Source organism: Otolemur garnettii, unplaced genomic scaffold, assembly GCF_000181295.1.
Source record: "Otolemur garnettii isolate 467f Iridium unplaced genomic scaffold, OtoGar3 scaffold00136, whole genome shotgun sequence".
NCBI lineage: Eukaryota > Metazoa > Chordata > Mammalia > Primates > Galagidae > Otolemur > Otolemur garnettii.
Genome location: NW_003852531.1, coordinates 5,417,701 through 5,437,088, shown reverse-complemented (window position 1 = coordinate 5,437,088; position 19,388 = coordinate 5,417,701). Strand labels below are relative to the sequence as shown.

The 19,388-nt window shown below is 40.8% G+C and overlaps 1 protein-coding gene across 1 annotated transcript in view; it reads left to right on the top strand.

Moving 5' to 3' along the window:
- NAPB (NSF attachment protein beta) overlaps window positions 1-19,388 on the top strand; it is a 61,920-nt gene that overhangs the window by 31,142 nt on the left and 11,390 nt on the right. Inside the window, exons 4-7 of the mRNA XM_003798477.3 lie at window positions 355-401; window positions 542-619; window positions 13,270-13,325; window positions 13,487-13,571. Of these exons, the coding sequence (XP_003798525.1) occupies window positions 355-401; window positions 542-619; window positions 13,270-13,325; window positions 13,487-13,571 (266 nt within the window). The remainder of the gene's footprint in view (window positions 1-354; window positions 402-541; window positions 620-13,269; window positions 13,326-13,486; window positions 13,572-19,388) is intronic.

Sequence of the window (19,388 nt, the reverse complement as noted above, 5' to 3'; positions counted from 1 at the left end):
ATGTTGTAGTAGACAAAATGTATCAGTGCTGGTGATAACCTGCATGGTTTTGTTTTCTTTATAATACAGTATTCCACATGGATGGAGTCTTCACTTTAAGGTGAAGAGAAACTGAGCCAATGTTACTCCAGCTACAGTTCCCTAAATGACACTGTAGCTGCTGGGAACAAAGCCCTGCTGACCACAGCTCTGGGCTTGAGCATGATTTGTTTGGTTCTCGCTAATTAACCTGCCCACCCTCTGCCCCAGATTGTACCTTATTAATGTTCTAATACCGCCTGGAAGACAGGCTCACCTGAACCCTCTTTGACTGAATGGATTTTTCATTGTTTTTCTTAAATGCCTACGCTTCAGAGGCTATCAACTGCTTAAATGCAGCCATCGACATTTACACAGACATGGTAAGACAGTGCTTGAGTGGCTGTGGGGTGGAATCCTTGAGATGGCTTCAAGTTGAGTTCATTTTTTTTTTCTGTTCCCCAACTGATTGGCATTCAAATAGGTAAAGTGGGTGAGTGACTGATTTTTTCCCCCCCCACAGGGAAGGTTTACTATCGCAGCCAAGCACCATATCACTATTGCAGAGATCTATGAGACTGAGCTTGTGGACATTGAGAAGGTGAGCAATGGGCGTGGTTCCTTACCAGTGAAGCAGGTGGACAAGTTGACTGGGGAGCTCTCTTCTGCCCTCTTCAAGCATGAGTGGTACGGTATGATCACAGATGGCTTTGCATGGAGATTTTCAGGCCCTGGCTAGCTGAGTAGATGGGCTGTTTTATTTGAGGAAACTTGTAGGATATGAGAGCTCTCTTTGATTCATGTCAGAACATTAATACTACCAAAAGAATCCTCAGCTCTGTCACTGAGTACCCTGGGAAGGAATCTTAAGGTCATCTCTGCACTCACCTGCCATCACATCTGTAAGCAGTGTCTGTCACCCATCAGCTTACAGATCTGAGCAGCTTAGACCTCTCAGGGAGCGCCACATTTCTGATCTGCCTCCCTGCTGACTTCCCTTCTTACAGCCAGTGGCTATCTCCAGCTTGCCCCTAGTCTGGATTCTTAAGCATCTCCCTGTCCCATTCCCCTGTGTTCTCTCCAAAATTGCCCTTCTCTGTTGCTCTATGTCTAACTTGTGAGCAGTTTCTGTGGGCACTGTCCTGCCTGCTCCCAAGTCTCAGCACTTCTCACTATTTCTTTGTCTTTCAGTTTGGGCTTAATCCTGCAGGAGCCTCCTAACTGGTCCCCCGCCTTCTATTCCCTGCTGCCCCCACCTAGAGTGTCCCTGGTAGGCAGTGTGTCAGATGTGTTTCTCCACAGCTCATCACCGTTTGTTGGCACCTGCTTCCCTCAGAGGGATAGTCAGCCTTGCATAGCCTTCATTGCCCCTCTGGATTGCTCTCTTCAACTTCCACCCTAATGCCCCTGTACCCATGTGACCTGTCTTCTCTCCTTTTACTGTCCTCCCCTGCCCTGCCCTGCTTCAGCCACCCTGGCCCCCTTGCTCTCCTCAAATGTGCTAGGTAAGTGCAGGACCTTTCACTGCTGTTGCCTTTTCTGCAGAGCTCTTCCCCACATGTCCTTCAAGTCTTCTTGGTCAGCTTTCCCATGTCCTCTAGTTTTTGCACATTTATCACATCTTCTATGAGGCCTGTCAGACCACCCAGTTAACACTGAAACCTCACATTCTCAGGAGTACAGACCAGACCCCACAGACAGCTCCCTCAGCCTCTTCCTCTTGCTGCAGAGCAGTTGTCACCTGTCCCCAGCTGGGGACATCCCTGCTCCTCACTCTTGATGTTTGTCCCTCGCCCTCCCCTAGCATGGGCACTGTGTCTATAGAAAGAGCCCAAAACTCTGGGATGTACTAGGCACTAAATAAATAATTGTAGAATAAACAGATAACTATCTCTGCCATAGTAGATGGAATCTTCTTGGTTCAGGGAAGCATCCTTTAGGCAGTGTTGAAGTTGAACTGGCATTGTTAATGATCCCCTCTAACTTCATGTTCAGTACTACATTTTGGTTATTTAGCGTAAAATTTGCTCATGCTTATTACATAAATTTTATTATTTGGCTATTTTTAAAAATAGGTATGTAGCTGTGCACAGTGGTTCACGCCTATAATCCCAGCACTTGGGAGGCTGAGGTGGGTGGATTGCCTGAGCTAACAGGTTTGAGACCAGCCTGAGCCAGTGTGAGACCCCCATCTCTAAAAAGAGCCAGGTGTTGTGGGGGGTACCCGTAGTCCCAGCTCCTTGGAAGGCTGAGGCAAGAGGATCCTTGAACCCAAGAGGATGCTGTGAGCTAAGATGCCATAGCACTCTACCAAGGATGACCAAGTGAGACTCTGTCTAAAAAAAAATATATATATATATATGTATGTATGTATGTATGTGTGTATGTATTGCCATGCTTTTCTGAGGATACCTTCTGAGCTTCTTCATCAAGTCCAAGCCACCAATACATTGGCATGTGCATGTGAGCCATCTGCTTGAAGGGTTGTCTGTAGTTCTGAAGGAAAGTGACAGAGCTGGACCTGCGTGCTCTTTTGTTCCTCGGAGTATGATAGATGATGGGGCAAGAGAGGGGCACACGGGTCAGGGTGTCTGAGGTGGGCATGGTACATTTATTGAGGTTGAATGAGTCTTGTGTGACAAGCACTGTGTGTGGAGCGCCTTTGCCAACAGAAGCTCCCATATCAGCTTCCTTGGCCAGGTCTCAGAGGAGCACTCTGGATGCAGGAGCCTGTGGTACACAGGAGCCCGCAGTACAGTGCCTTCTCTGCCACCAGGGCATGGCCTCAGGCAACTGCTCCACCATGTGGGTCTCGGTGAAATTGAGGGTGGATAATGACCTGGATAACATTTTTTTTTTATCTTTTCTTTAAAAAAAAATGATGATTTGTCATGGCAAAAGAATGAAACTCTGTTAACTGATGGTATTCCTGCCATTCTGAGAACTGGCTAGTAAGCAGCCTCTTCCTCATTGATGGGGCCTGTTCTAAGAGGAAGGGTATTAGTGATTGAACACACAGTTAGCTCACTGTGGTCCTGATGTTTGGGCTCCTGTGTTGTTTAGAAACATCATTACCTTCTCTTCCCTAGTTGGACTCCCCAAATGGTAGTCTATGGTATGTGAAGTTTATGTTTGAAAAATCACTTATACTGGCTTGTCAGGATAACACAGTGGTTACAGTGCCAGCCACATGCACCAAGGCTGGTGGGTTGGTACCCAGCCTGGGCCAGCTAAACACCAATGACAGCTGCAGCAAAAAAAATAGCCAGGTGTTGTGGTGGGTGCCTGTAGTCCCAGCTACTTGGGAGGCTGAGGCAAGAGAATCACTTAAGCCCTAGAGTTTGAGGTTGCTGTGAGCTGTGACACTATGACACTCTACCGAGGGTGACATAGTGAGACTGTCAAAAAAAGACAAGACAAATCATTTGTGCCAAAAGTACCTTCTATCTGATTTGTTACAAATGAATTTTTCCCCTGTAGTATTGCTACCCAGTGCTGCAAATTTTGATTAGTAGACAGTGAAGTTTGACATTTTATGAATTTATTTACTAGTTTTACTTCATCAAGTAAAACACTGAATTAAATAATAAATGGTCCCCCTTTATGTTACTGGCCATAGAGGGTCCAGCCGCCTGTTGCTATCAGCCGATATGCAGAGACAGGGATAGTTTCACTAAACTTTATTTGTCAGAAGACCATTGATTCTGGAGAACAGTGAGAGTAGCCTCTCTAAGACTGTTCTGTTCTTCCATTTTCAGAGTTACAGTTTAATACATAAAAGCAAAGACCACATTAACTCTTAATTTAAATAATAAGTGTAACTCAGTGACTATTAAAACAATTTAAAAGTTGATTTCCTAATTTAATCCTTCTAAAGGAAAGACCACATTAACCCTTATTTTAAATAATCAGTATAACTCGGTGACCTATTATAACATTTCCAATTAGAAGTCAAATATTTTCTAAACTATTCAAGATGGGCATCTTTAGGGTGAGAACTAAATTTACAAAGTAATAAGAACAGGAGATAGTAAGTAAAGGTCACTTAGGACCTAAGCTGACCAGACCAGCTGTGTTATGTCCATCCCAGCCTGACTGATTCCATCTTATTCTCACTACATGTGATTTCATTTTGATGGTCTTTTCAATGAGCCAGAGGAATGGTGGCTCATTTCTGTCTCATCCCTGGGAGACCCTTCTTTAATGCTGTTAGATGTAGCATAAGATAAGTCGGTGTATGTGGCAGATTCATGGTAGGTCCTGCTAAGGGGTATTTGTTGTAAAAGATCCCAATGTTAGGTTGTTGAAGGCTCTTTCACCTGACTCTTAAGCTTGAATTCTAGAAGTTGCATTCTATGTGACAGTACTGATGATGTGCTCAGTGGCCTTTGTTTCTCATCTCAGTACCCTATGTATTCTCCAACTTCGTACCTCTCACCCAGGTTCCCCAAGAAGGAGGAATGTGACCCTGTTGGCAGTCTGGTTAGGTAACAGGATCGTAAGCTAGTCTCCGTGTACTGTATTTCTTCCATGTACTGTTGTTGGTGTTGTTTCTGCTTTTGCTATTATTGTAGTCCTTGAAATTGTCAAATAGAGTGAGCTGATTTGTGTTATGTAAGGGTCTGCTTGTTCCTGGTAAATTTCACTTCTTGTTAAAATTCCAAATTATATGTAAATACCTAGAGATAACCTGTGATCATTCTCTTTCCTGTGACACTTTCTGTTAAACCAGTGAGCCAGTGGGTAAACTTTTCTTTCAAGGCCAGTCTCTTGACGAAACTTGGGAAAATTATGGAATGTGATGACTATTTAGTTAGTATTTTTGAAAACAAGGCTTAAAGTTTTTCTTTTACTATGATAAGTGTAGCTGTAGTTTACTTTTCTAACTTTTTGATGAGCAGTGCCATTACTTAATAAGTTTCAAGTTAAACCAAATTATCAACATTTGGCTCTTAAATATGTATATATAGCAGTTACATATGGCTCAACCTAACCTTATTAATTGAGTTCTGGTGCTTTAAAACTAAGAAGATGGGGGCTTGGTGCTCATATCTCAGTGGTTAGGGCACTGGCCACACGCACCAAGGCTGGTGGGTTCGAACCCAGCCTGGGCCTGCTAAACAACAATGACAACTGCAACAAAAAAATAGCTGAGTGTTGTCATGGACACCTATAGTCCCAGCTACTTGGGAAGCTGAGGCAAGAGAATTGCTTGAGCCCAAGAGTTTGAGGTTATTGTGAGCTGTGAGGCCACAGCATTCTACCTAGGGCGACAAGTGAGACTCTGTCTCAAAAAAAATAGAACTAGGTGGCTCGGCACTTATAGCTCAGCAGCTAGGGTGCCAGGCACATACAGCAGAGCTGGCGGGTTTGAATCCAGCCCCAGCCTGCTAAACAACAATAACAACTACAACCAAAAAAAAAAAAAATAGTCTGGCATTGTCGTGGGCACCTGTAGGCCCAGCTACTTGGGAGGCTGATGCAAGAGAATCGCTTAAGCCCAAGAGTTTGAGGTTGCTGTGAGCTGTGACTCCGCTGGCACGCTACTGAGGGTGACAAAATAAAACTCTGTCTTAAAAAAAAAAAAGAACTGGGAAGATGGGGAGCAACATTCTCTGCCTCTATACTCTTTTTTTTCTTTTTTTAATTGTTGGGGATTCATTGAGGGTACAGGATAACAGGTTATACTGATTGCATTTGTTAGGTAAAGTCCCTCTTATAACTGTGTGTTGCACCCAAAAGGGGTGTCACACAATGAGGCCCCACCCCCTTCTTCCTCTCTTTCTCTGCTCTCCCCTTCCCCCACTGTGTATTAAGTCATTAATTGTCCTCATGTCAAAATTGAGTACATATGATTCATGCTTCTCCATTCTTATGATGCTTTACTAAGAATAATGTGTTCTACTTCCATTCAGGTTAATACAAAGGATGTAAAGTCCCATCTTTTTAATGGCTGCATAGTATTCCATGGTATGCATATACCATAGCTTGTTAATCTATTCCTGGGTTGGTAGGCATTTAGGCTGTTTCCACATTTTGGTGATTGTAAATTGAGCTGTGATAAATAGTCTAGTGCAAGTTCCTTATGATAAAAGGATTTTTTTCCTTCTGGGTAGATGCCCAGTTGATGGGATTGCAGGATCAAATGGAGGTCTAGCTTGAGTTCTTTGAGCGTTCTCCATACTTCCTCTCAAAAAGGTTTTATTAGTTTGCAGTCCCACCAGCAGTGTAAAAGTGTTCCGTTCTCTTCACATTCATGCCAGCATGTGCAGCTTTGAGACTTTGTGATGTAGGCCATTCTCACTGGGGTTAGATGGTATCTCAGGGTGGTTTTGATTTGCATTTCTCTAATAATTAAGGGATGATGAGCATTTTTTCATATGTTTGTTTGCCATTCATCTGTCTTCTTTAGAGAAGGTTTTTTATTCATGTCTCTTGCCCATTGATATATGGGATTCTTGGCTTTTTTCATGTAGATGAATTTGAGTTCTCTATAGATCTTAGTTATCAAGCTTTCCTCTAATTCAAAATATGCAAATATCCTTTCCCATTGTGTGGGTTGTGTATTTGCTTTGGTTGTTATCTCCTTAGCTGGACAGAAGCTTTTCAGTTTAAGTCCCATTTGTTTATTTTTGTTGTTGTTGCAATTGCCACGGCAGTCTTCTTCATAAAACCTTTTTCCCAGGCTGATAACTTCCAGTGTTTTTCCTAGGCGTTCTTTGAGGATTTGTATCATTTCATGCCTTAAATTTAAGTCTTTTATCCATCTTGAATCAATTTTTGTGAGTGGAGAAAGGCGCGGGTCCAGTTTCAGTCTTTTACATGTGGATATTTGGTTCTCCCAGCACCAGTTATGGAATAGGGATTCATTCCCCCAGTGTATGTTCTTGTTTGGTGTATTGAAGATTATGTGGCTGTGAGATCTTAGTTTCATTTCCTGGTTTTCTATTTGATTCCAAATGTCTGTGTCTCTACTTTTGTGCCAGTACCATGCTGTTTTGATCAGTATGGCCTTGTAGTCCAGCCTAAAGTCTGGTAGGCTGATGCTGCTGTCTTTGTTTTTATTACTAAGAACTGCCTTAGCTATACGTTTGTTTTTTTTTCCCCTGGTTCTATACAAAAAGGAAAAATTATTTTTTCCAAGTCTGAAAGTATAATGTTGGTATTTTAATAGGGATGCCATTGAATTGGTAGATTGCTTTGGGAAGTATAGACATTTTAATAATGTTGATTCTTCCCAGCAATGCGCATGGTATGTTCTTCCATTTGTTAATATCCTTTGCAATTTTCGGGGGTTTCATAATTTTCTCTAGAGAGGTCTTTCACCTCTTTTGTTAAGTATATTCCTAGGTATTTCATTTTCTTTGAAGCTATGGTGAAGGGAGTTTTGTCCTTAATTGGCCTCTCATCTTTGCTGTTATTGGCGTATACAAAGGCAACTGACTTATGGATACTGATTTTTATATCCTGAGACATTACTGTATTTTTTGATGACTTCTAGGAGGCTTGTGGTTGAGTCCTTGGGGTTCTCTAGGTGTAAGATTGTATCATCAGCAAAGAGAGAGAGAGTTTGACCTCCTCTGCTCCCATGTGGATACCTTTTATTTCCTTGTCTTGCCTAATTGTATTGGCTAGAACTTCCAGCATTATGATGAATAGTAATGGTGGCAGAGGACAACCTTGTCTGGTTCCAGTTCTAAGTGGAAAAGCTTTCAGTTTTACTCCATTCAGTAAAATATTAGCTGTGGGTTTGTTATAGACAGCTTTGATCAGTTTAAGAAATGTGCCACCTATGCCTATACTCTTCAGTGTGCTAATTAGAAAAGGATACTGGATTTTATCAAATGCTTTTTCTGCTTCTATTGAGAGGATCATATGGTCTTTGTTTTTGCTTCTTTTGATACAGTGAATAACATTTATGGACTTGTGTATGTTAAACTAGCCTTGCATCCCTGGGATGAACCTACTTGATCATAATGTATGACTTTTTTGATGATAAGCTGTAATCTATTGGCTAGTATTTTGTTGAGAATTTTTGCATCTATATTTATTGGTGAAATTGGTCTCAAGTTCTCCTTTTTAGTTGGGTGTTTTCCTGGTTTTGGTGTCAGGGTGATGTTTGCTTCATAGAACATGTTGGGGAAGATTCCTTCCTTCTCAATTTTTTGGAATAATTTCTGCAGTTTGGGAATAAGCTCTTCTTTGAAGGTTTGATAGAATTCAGGTGTGAAGCCATCTGGACCAGGGCATTTTTTTATTGGGAGATTTTTTTATTGTTTCTTTGATCTCAGTGCTTGAAATTGGTCTGTTCAGGAGATCTGTTTCTTCCTGGGTAAGTCTAGGGAGAGGATGTGATTCCAAATACTTATCCATTTTCTTCATATTGTCAAATTTCTGGGCATAGAGTTTCTTGTAGTATTCAGAGATGATCTCTTGTATCTCTGTGGCATCAGTTGTTATTTCCCTTTTATCATTTCTGGTTGAGGTTACTAGAGATTTTACTTTTCTATTTCTAGCTAGTCTGGCAAAGGTTTATCTATTTTATTTATTTTTTCAGAAAACCAACTCCTTGTTTCATTGGCAGCTTGCAGAATCTTTTCTTTTGTTTTGATTTTGGACAGGTTCATCACAATGTGTCTTAGAGAAGCTCTCTTAGAGTTTAGGTGAGCTGGGGTCTGATATCCCCCTGAAAGGAGTGTGTCAGAATCTTTGGTGATATTTGGGAAATTTTCATTTGTAATATTCTCTAGTATGGTTTCCATTCCTCTGGGGCATTCTTCTTCCCCTTCTGGGATACCTATAACTCATATGTTTGAACGCTTCATAAAGTCCCATAATTCTGTCAGTGAATGTTCTACTTTCTCTCTCTCCTTTTCTGCCTCTTTAACTATCTAAGTTATCTCAAGAGCTTTGTTCTCAACCTCTGAGATTCTTTCTTCTGCATGGTCTAATCTGTTGTTGATATTTTCTATTGCATCTTTAAGTTCCTTAATTGACTGCTTTAATTCCTTTAGCTCAGCTATATCCTTTCTGTATTCTTCATATCGTTCATCTCTTGATTCTGTTTTTGGATTTCCTTTTGGTTATGTTCTACTTTCTCAGCAATTTCTTTCATTGTTTTCATCATTGTATTTTAAATTCCCCTTCTGTTGTTTCTAACATTTCTTTATAAGTGGAACCCTCTTGGGTAGCTGCCTCATGGTCCCTTGGGGGTGGGGGGTTTGCTCTGGATTGGTTTTTCATGTTGCCAGGATTTTTTGGTTGATTCTTCCTTGTGAGTGTTTTCTTTTATCTGTTTCCTTGCCCTAATTTTCCTTACACTTCCTCTTGCTCTTTAAATTACTGTGCCTCTGGCCTAAGGTTTCAATGTGTCCTTTTGGTACAGGACTAAAAAGATGAGAAGATTGAAGAGCAATAAGGGAAAAAAGATTTTAAAAAAAGAAAAAAGAGAAAGGAGAGGTGGCGAGTAAAAGGGAATGTTGACAAAAAGAAGAGAGGCACAAGAAAGAGGGAGCCAGGAGAAATAAAGGTGTACAGTAGAGTACTTTGACCCAACCTTAAAAACTCCCAACCTCTGGGGGTGCTGGGTTGGGTGGTTCCCTTGAGGCCTGCAGCTCTTTGTCAGCCTAAGCAGACACAGTACCCCACCTTCACCAAATAGAGAGGAAAGACCAAAATACTGGAAATCAAACCAAACAAACAGAAAACCTTATGAGATAAAACTGGGGGAAAAACCAAATAATAGGGGCAGAAACTGCAAAAATGAAGTTCTTATTATTAAAGAGGGCAACAATGGAAAATTATATTTAAACTAGAAAAAGGAAGAAAGAAAGGAAAAAAAATAAACTGGAGGGAAAATGTTGAAATAGAAATAAACAAAAAAAACCCCACCAAAACCAAAGTAGTACATATATCTTGCTGAATAGTACCTGGGCAACAGGTGATCTTCTGAGGTATGAGATGTTAATCCTAATGCTGATATAGCTGTATGAGATGGAGACTGGAGGCTTCTGCTGATTTTTAAAACCCCAGAGGGTTGAGAGCTGTAGCCTCCTTTTCCTCAGGCTGCTTGTCACCCGCAGCAGTGTCATCCCACATCTCTCCCAGCCTCTTTGCAGCATCACCAGTGCATAGGCTGGGATGTTCTCCTTTGGTTTTGGGGCGATACTCAGATTAGAACAAGAAAAAGGCCAAAGGATGTCTCTTGGGTGCATTGGGATTCTTGAACTTCTTTTTGGTTTCCCTTTTAGGAGGGATATAGGTTTTCATTTCTTTTTCATAACAGGCCTTATCCACCTTTGCCATATCTTCAAATTTTTCTTTCTCTTTAGCAGACATGGTCTTCCACCTCTGAGCATTTCTTAGAAAACTCTGAGAAGTTGACTGAAGCATTGGGGTGCTGCTGCTTCTTGTGCTCCTCCCGACAAGTTTGCACAAAGAATTTATATGATGACATTTTGCCTCTCGGCTTCTTAGTATCTCCTTTGCCCATGTTTAGTTATTTTTCCTCAGTGAGGCACAGAGTCGCCCGGTGCTCGTCTGGCTCTCACTTGCTCTGGCTCTATCTCTATAGAGCTCAATGTACTGAAATGGCTGTGAGAGTGGGAGCCAGACACAGCCTCCTTACTCTCTCTGCTCTGTGCCTCTGTCCTCTTTAGAAAAAGATGAGATGTCGTTTCTTACGCCTTCCTCATGTGTGACTGTGGAAAGGGGGCTAAACACTTAGAGAAAGAGGCCACTTCAAAGCAGGTTATTTTTGGTTAGTCATAAATTCACTGAAAAGCATTTTTTTCCTGGGTATTCCAAATTAATGAAGATACTGGCAGTATTTAATGTGGAACGTTCATTTTCCATGCAGTTTGTGTTCATCTACTTACGTCTGTTTATTGAGTGGGTGCTCTATGGTAAGCAGTTGACTAAAAGCCGGGTGTGACAGGAGCAGCATGGTCAGGCCTGCCCTCACAGAGCTCACGTTGTAGGGGAGGAGACGCAGCAACATTGGGGAATCCCACTCATGCATGTATCTGACAGCTCTGAGAAGTGTTCAGTGGAACATTTTCCATTTCTATGTATGATGATGTATTTGCAAAAAGAGGACTCTAATGCACTTATTCCTTTATAGCTATATTTTTAATTTTTTAATATTTCATGATGAATTTTCCATATTAATACTTTCCATCCATTACCTTTAATCACACTCCACTGGCCCATTATATTTAACTACTTTAATTGTTGACAGTTTTTCTCTTATAAATAATTCTGAGAAGTTATATATGTCTTTGGGGAGCATATTCGTTGGGGTAGACTAAATGGGTGAAGCAGTAGGCCTAAAATATCATTTGAATGCAGTAGAAATACCTGTTTTTCACAGAATTGCTCAAAGTAATGTTTTAGGGCAGCAGTCCTCAACCTTTTTGGCACCAGGGGCTGGTTTCATGCAAGACAGTTTTTCCGTGAAGTGGAGGTCAGGGTTAGGCGGGACATAAGCAGTGAACTGTGATCCCCTGCTGCTCACCTCTTGCAGTGTGACCAGGTTCCTGAGTTTCATGTGAGACAATTTTTCCACAGACTGGGTGGGGAGGGTGGAGCTCTGAGACCCAGCTCTTAAAAGGCCCAAAGTTTGGGGACTGGAGTGGTTGGGTGCTCTGCAGAGCCAGGGTGATGCTGGATTTGCCATTTCTAACCTGTGGGCTTTCTTAACCGCCTACCACCTGTGGGGGTGTGGGGGTGTGGTGGTCCCTGTGCCAGTGATAATGGCCAAAATGGTTTTCTAGAGTACTTCTGTAGCTTGTTTGGTTTCATTTTTTTTCTTTGCTTGGTGCCCCTTTCTCAGCTCATTAGGAGCTGCCTTGAAGTCATTGAACTAATGGGCTTGAGTGGGAAGGCAGCACCTTCAGTCTGATTTTCATGTTGCACTAGCTCCCTCATTTGGGAGAACTTTGAAAGCGAAGGCAGGAGTCTGCGTGCCTTCTGCCTGTTTCTGTGTGTCTTAAAAACTAAGGATTTGAAAATTTTTTTTAATCATTGAGAGAAAAACATTCTTTGACACATCAAAATTATATGAAATTGAAATTTCATTGTCTGTAAATAAAGTTTTATTAGAACACAGCTACACTTCACGTATGCATCATCTGTGCTTGCCTGCCTTCATGCTGCAACCAGAGAACTCATTGTAACACAGATTGGATGGCCTACAATGCCTAAAGTATTTATTCTCTGACTTGTTAAAAAGTCTGCCACGCTCTTGGTTCAAAGCACCGTTTAGAGTTATCTCTTATAACTTGGGGTATAGAAACCATTGGTTTTTCCAGTCTTATAAGGCCTTTATTTCTGGACTTTTATCTATTCTACCTATAAAACAGCTAATTCCTTCCAGGGTTCACCACTCATAAAATCTTTCTGAAAATAGTGGTATACTGTCTCTTGGCTCTTGTCAGCTATTTCACATAGGGTTTTTTAGCTTCAGGAGACAACATATTCTACATTCTAAGTTGGGACATTTTTGATTTCACTAAATCTTTTGCCATGACATGATAAGGGCTTCTGGTTTTCTGGTTTGTAACCTCTGTTTCCTCTCCACTTGACTGTTAATTGGCTGCCACACATTTCAGCTTGCTGCCAATACCCTCACAAGGTGACACTTTGGGTACTAGTGAGGGTAGTCTGTGCTGCAGGTAGTAGGACTGACAAGTAACAGGCCTTGTTATTCCTTTAAAATAGCAATTCAGTGTAGCTATTATGAGGTTACAGTGGTGAGGATGCTGGGGTTGGGGGTACAATCTGCTGTTGGGAACCAGGCTGACAGAGTTCTGCCATCTTCAGTTTATGGCTTTCAATGTCATCTTTACCATTCTAGCTCATGAAGACTGGAAAAGGCCTGGAGAAGAATTTGAAGTAAGATCTACACCTGAGCTTGGACAGGGCCCACAGCATATCTGATTCCCTTTTGTGGAGAGAACAAGTCACAGGCTCATTCTGCTGCCCTAAGTGCAGTAGAAGTTGGGTACATGGGGTAGCTGGGCATTTGCCATAGGTGAGGGAAGAACAGATGTTGGTGGACAGCAAGCTTTTGCCACCAAGAGGCTTCCAGAGGTACATGTTTTCTTGTGTTCCTTAAATGAAGTTGGCCGGGTTGTGAAGAGTTTGCTGCTGGCATAGGTTTATTTATAGGAAAAATATCTATGCACATGTAGTTATTGAAGCAACTCTATAAGTGAATTGTTCCTGAATAAAATATGCATGTATTTTCAGGCTATTGCACATTATGAACAATCTGCTGATTATTACAAAGGAGAAGAATCCAATAGGCAAGTATTATTTTTCTTAATATAATTTAATGAGGGGGTTTAGGTCTTTTGTATACTCTGAGAGTGTATTTATGCCAAATGAAGGTGTACTGGGGCCCATGTGTACATCTTTTATTTTTCTGTTAATCTGTTATTTACTCTGCTCTGGTTCTTGATTTTAGCTCAGCCAACAAATGTCTGCTGAAGGTGGCAGCATATGCCGCCCAGCTTGAGCAGTACCAGAAAGCCATTGAGATCTATGAACAGGTGAGGACACTGGTGTCTCCTCAGAGAGAAGTTGTTATGAGTTATTTTTTAAAATTAAACTTAGTTAATCTTTTACCTTGAGATATAATTCACATACCAGTTTATTCATCCTTTTAATGAGTATAATTCATTTGTTTTTGGTATATTCACAAAGTTGTCTAACCGTTGCCATTACCTAATTTCTAGAATATTTTCATCACTACCCAGGGATGAAACCCAGTACCCCTCCTCCCAGTCCCTGGAAAGCATAGCCTGCTTTCTGTCTCTGTAAGATTGCCTATTGTGAACCATCATGGTGTACCTAGTCAGACGTAACTGGTCTCTTTCACTCAGCATCGTGCTTTCAACATCATCCAAGTTGTACTCCTACCAGTGCTTTCACTATTTTCCTGGCTGGGTGATGCTCTGCAGCTTATCCAGTCATCAACTAGTGGACATTTGGGGTGCTCTATGGTAGGCCGTTGGCTAAGAGCTGGGTGTGATGGGAGCAGAACAGTCGGGCCTGCCCTCACAGAGTTCACCTTGTAGGGGAGGAGATGCATCGACATTGGGGAATCCCACTCATGGGTGTACATTACAGCTTTGAGAAGCTGTCATGTAATAGACATGACATTTGCTATAGGTGAGGGAAGAGCAGATTTTGGTGGGACAGCAAGCATTTACCACCAAGAGGCTTCCAGAGGTACACGGTTTCTGTAATGGAATTGTAAGTGGGGCCATGTGGTAAGTCTACATTTAATTTTCTGAGCAACTGCCAAACCCATTTTATCTTCCCACCAGCAGTGCATAGGGTTCTAGTTTCTCTACATCCTCACCAACACTCCACATTTGTTTTTTGTTTGTTGTGTGAGGTGGTGTCTCACTTCCCACATACCCAGGGTGACAGACAGACATGTACCACCTTACCTGGCTTCCCTATGTCTCTGACCTGTATCTCTCTGAGGATGTGTGATGCCAGCCACCTGTCATGTGCTCATTGTCCAGTTTCATGTCTTCATTAGAGAAATGTCTATTTCCGTTCTTTCCCCGGTTTTTAGTTGGATTACTTGTTTTTTGGTAGTGAGTTTTAGGAGTTCGTTATGTGTCCTGTATATAAATCCCTGATCAGATGGTGTGGCTTACAAATACTTTCTTGTATTTAATGGGTTGCCTTTTTGTTGCTTTCCTACTCTGTTAGTAGTGTCCTTTGATGCATAGACGTTTTTAATTTTCGTGAAGTCCAGTTTGTCTAGTTTTTCTTTGGTTGTATGTGCTTTAGTTGTCATAGCCAAGAAATTCTTGTCAAATTTAATGTTGTGAAGCTTTTCCCCTGTTTTGTTCTAAGAGTTTTATAGTTTCAGTTCTTATATTTAGGTCTTTTATCCATTTTAATTATTGTATATTGTGTAAGTTAAGGCCCTAACTTTATTCTTTTGTATATGGATATTTAGGATTCCACTGCTGTTTGATGAATAGGTCATCTTTTCACTACTGAATGGTATTGGGACCCTTGATGAAAATTATTTTACTAGTACATAAGGGTCTGTTTTGGGGGGTCTTTCATTGGTCTGTTTATTTGTCTTCATACTAGTATTACACCATTTTGATTACTGTAGCTTTGTGTTAAATTTGAAATCAGGCCTGGTTACAGTAGTTCACATCTCTAATCCAAGTACTTTGGAAAGTGGAGACAAGAGGATCATTTGAAGCCAGGAGTTTGAGACCAGCCTGGGCAACACAGTAAGACCCTGTCTCTACAAAAATAAATTTAAAAATTACCTGGGCATTGTGAATACCTACTGGGGAGGCTGAGGCTGGAGAATCTCTTGAACCCAGGAATTGGAGGGTGTAGCAAGCTATGGTCATGTCACTGCACTCTGTCCTGGCCAACAGAGAGACCCTGTCTCAATAAAAAAAAATAAAGAGAGGGGAAGAAAAAAGTTTTGAAATCAGGAAATGTGAGTCCTCCAACTTTTTCTTTTTTTTCAAGATTATTTTGACTTTTCTGGATGGATCCCTTACATTTTTATATGACTATTAGGATCAGCTTGTCAGTCCCTGTAAAGAAGCCAACTTGGACTTTAAGAGATCATATTGAATGTGTAGCCCAATCTGAAGAGTCAGGGTTTTCCAGAGAAACAGAACCAAGGGGAGATTGTGTGTGTGTGTAGAGGGAGAGGGGATTGTAAGGAATTAATTCACGTGATTATGGAGGCTGAGAAGTCCTAAGATCTGTAGTTGTCAAGCTACAGATCCAGGAGTGCCAATGGTATAGTGAAGTCCAAAGGCCTGAGAACCAGGACAGTTGATGGTGTAAATGTTAGTCTGAGTCCAAGTCTGAAAACAAGAGTGTGGAGGGCGAGCTGTGAGGTGGCAGAGCCCCTACAGCCTGAGGAGATGTTCAGGGAGCGTTCAGATGCTTCTCCTCTGCCAGAAGTCATGTAGCCCCTGCCTGTTTTCCTTTTTATGTTACTGGCAAGCACATGGCTTTTCCTCCCTAAAGTTAAATCTTTACCCCATGTGCTTAAGACTATGTCATTTAGCAACTTTAAGATACTATATAAATAAAGCTGTTTCCATAGTTCAGTGCTGGCTGCAGTCTTAGCTACTCCAGCCCTCCCCATCCCATCTTTGTCTCTTGTGTGTCTTATTTCCTCATTCCCCACCATTCCCCCTCTGATTTGTTCTTCCTCATGCTGGTTTGAGAAACAAGAGAAAACCAGAGTCCTAGTTCTAAGACAGTCAGTGAGAATGAATTCTCCCTTGCTTATTAACTTTTTGTTTTATTCAGCCTTTGACTAGATTGGATGAGGCCCATCTATGTGGGGGAGGGGAATCTACTTTACTCATTCTTACTGATGCAATTGCTAATCTCATTCAGAAACACCTGCAAAGATAACACCTAGAATAACACTAAATATCTGGGCACCTGTGGCACACTCAAATTGATACATAAAATTATCCATCACAAAACGTATAGACATTTTAGGTGGCACCTGTGGCTCAAAGGAGTAGGCGCCAGCCCCATATGTCGGAGGTGGCTGGTTCAAACCCAGTCCCTGCCCCCCCCCCCCCAAAAAGTATAGCTATTTTAACAGTACGAAAGCCAACAGTCTGTGATCCACCATGCTTTTCCGTTTATTTAGATCATTAATTTTGTTCAACAATGTTTCGTAGTTTTCCTTTACAAGTTTTATACTTCAATGAAATATACTCCAAAGTTTTTTATTTTTTTGATGCTACTACACATGGAATTGTTTTCTTAATTTCTTTTTCAGGTTGTTAATTGCTAATGTATAGGAATAGAATTGAATTTTCTTTATCAGCATTATATCCTGTAACCTTGCTAAACTTGTTTATTAAGTATAATAGATTTTTTGGTTGATTCCTTAGGATTGTGTACATACAAGTGTCATCTGTAAATAGCAGCTGCTTTACTTCCTCCTCTTCAGCCTGAATGCCTTTTTCTTATCAGTTGCCCTAGCTAGAGTTGCCAGTATAGTTCTGTACAGAAGTAACAAGGGCAGACATCCTTGTCTTGTTCCTGATCTTTCAGAAAAAGCCTTCAATCTTTTACCGTTAAGTATGGTGTTAGCTGTGGGTTTTTTTGTAAGTAGCTTTATCAGTTCGAGGAAGTTCCCTTTTCTTCCTAGTATGTTAAGTGTTTTTATCATTAAAGGGTATTAGATTTTGTCAATGCTTTTTACACATCTGTTTAGTGAGCATATGGTTTTGGGTCTTTATTACAGTAATACTCTATATTACTTTATTTTTTTTTTTTCCATATGTTCAACCAGCCTTAGATTCCTAGAGTAAATCCTGCTTGGTCATTGCAAAATTTGGGGGTCCCCAAGAATGCCCATATTTTGATAATTTGCTAGAAGAACTAATAGAACTAAAAGCTGTTATACTTGTAGTTGTAGTTTAATGTAGCCAAAAGGGTGTAGATTATAATCAATCAAAGGAGAAGCTAATAGGAGAGGGTCCAGGAGAGTCCTAGGACATGGCCGCCACACTGTGGCTAACCTTGTTCTCCACCCTCTGTAGGTTGAGTTGAACCACATCATCCAAAGCCCACGGTCACCAAAGGCCCTCTTTGAGGCAAGACATTCCCAGGATTTAGACATTACTTCCCAGGAGCCACAGGCAATGGCCAGATCTCCCTTTGGGCAAGATTAATCCTTTACCACACAGTAATGGAGTGTAATCCTTTTATTAAGAGCCAGGATTGATTATTCAATATTTTGCTGAGGATTTTACATCTATTTATTTGTAAAGGATTTTGATTGTCAGTTTTCTTTTCTTGTGGTATCTTTGGTATTGGTATCAAGTTAACTCTGGCCTCACAGTGAGTTAGGAAGTGTTCCTTCCCCTTCTGTTTTCTGTTTTTTGTTTTTTTGGTTGTTTTTTTTGAAAGAGTTTGTGAAGAATTGTTGTTGAATTTTCTTGAAGTATTTGGTAGAATTCAGTGGTTTTCTCTATTTTTGTTTTCTTCTTTTTTCTTTTCTTTTCTTTTTTTTCTTTTTTTTTTTTTTTGAGACGGCACCTCAAGCTGTCCCCCCTGGGTAGAGTGCCATGGCATCACAGCTCACAGCAACCTCCAACTCCTGGGCCCAAGCGAATTTCTTGCCTCAGCCTCCCAAGTAGCTGGGACTACAGGCGCCAGCCACAACGCCTGGCCATTTTTTGGTTGCAGCCATCATTGTTGTTTGGCAGCCCAGGCTGGATTCGAACCCGCCACTTTAGGTGTATGTGGCTGGCGCCTTAGCCGCTTGAGCCACAGGTGCTGAGTCTTGTTTTCATTTTCATTAATTACTGTTTTTATTATTTCCTTCTGCTTTCTTTGGATTTGTTTTGCTCTTCCTTTTCCAAGTACTTGAGGTGAAAGCTGTGGCTTATTGATGTTCTTATTTGCTGTGTATGCATTTGTAGTGCTATCAATTGCCCTTTCAGCACTGCTTTGACTGTATTTTATACAGTTGTTATATTATTGTTTTGATTTTAATTCAGCTTATTGTATTTGTTGATTTCCCTTGATCCATGGATTACTTAGAAGTGTTTTATTTAACTTCTACGTTTTTGGTGGAAATTTTCCTGTTATCTTTCTGTTATTGATGTTTATTTTGTGATGAGATAGCATACTCTGTTATTTCAGTTCTTAACACTTGGTAGAGGTCTGTGTATGGTCCTGCTGTTGCTATGTGAGTGTGTTCTCTAAGTGTTGGTTAGCTCCTTGTTGAGTTGGTTGGTGGCGGCAATTTTATTTGTATTGCTATCAATTTTTGAGAGTTGGGTGCTGAATTCTTCAACGGTAATGTGGGTTTGTCTGTCTCCTTTCATTCTGGCAGGCTTTCTTTACATATTTCGCAGCTCTGAACTGCGACTCTCTGTAAGGGCTCCTCCTTTTTAACATTACTTGTCCTTAGTCTCCAGTAATCTTTGCTCAGATGGCTTTATCTACTTTCTACCCCCTCTTGCTTTTTATGTGTACGTCTGTATCAGTATAACTGAAGTGAACTTCTTACAGTTGGGTCCTATTTTTTAATCCTCTCTTCCAGTTTTTTACAACTGATATATTTATATAATTACTATTTAGTGTAATTATTGATATGTTAGGGCTTTATGCTGCCATTTTACTTCTTTTTTTTTTTTCATCTGGCACTTTTTTCTTTTTTTTATTATTAAATGATAGCTGTATACATTAATGCAAACATGGGGTACAGTGTAGTGTTTTCATACACAGTTTGAAATATTTTCATCAAACTGGTTAACATAGACTTTGTGTCATTTACTTAGTTATTGTGTTAAAACATTTATACTCTAGTTCTAGAAAAGTTC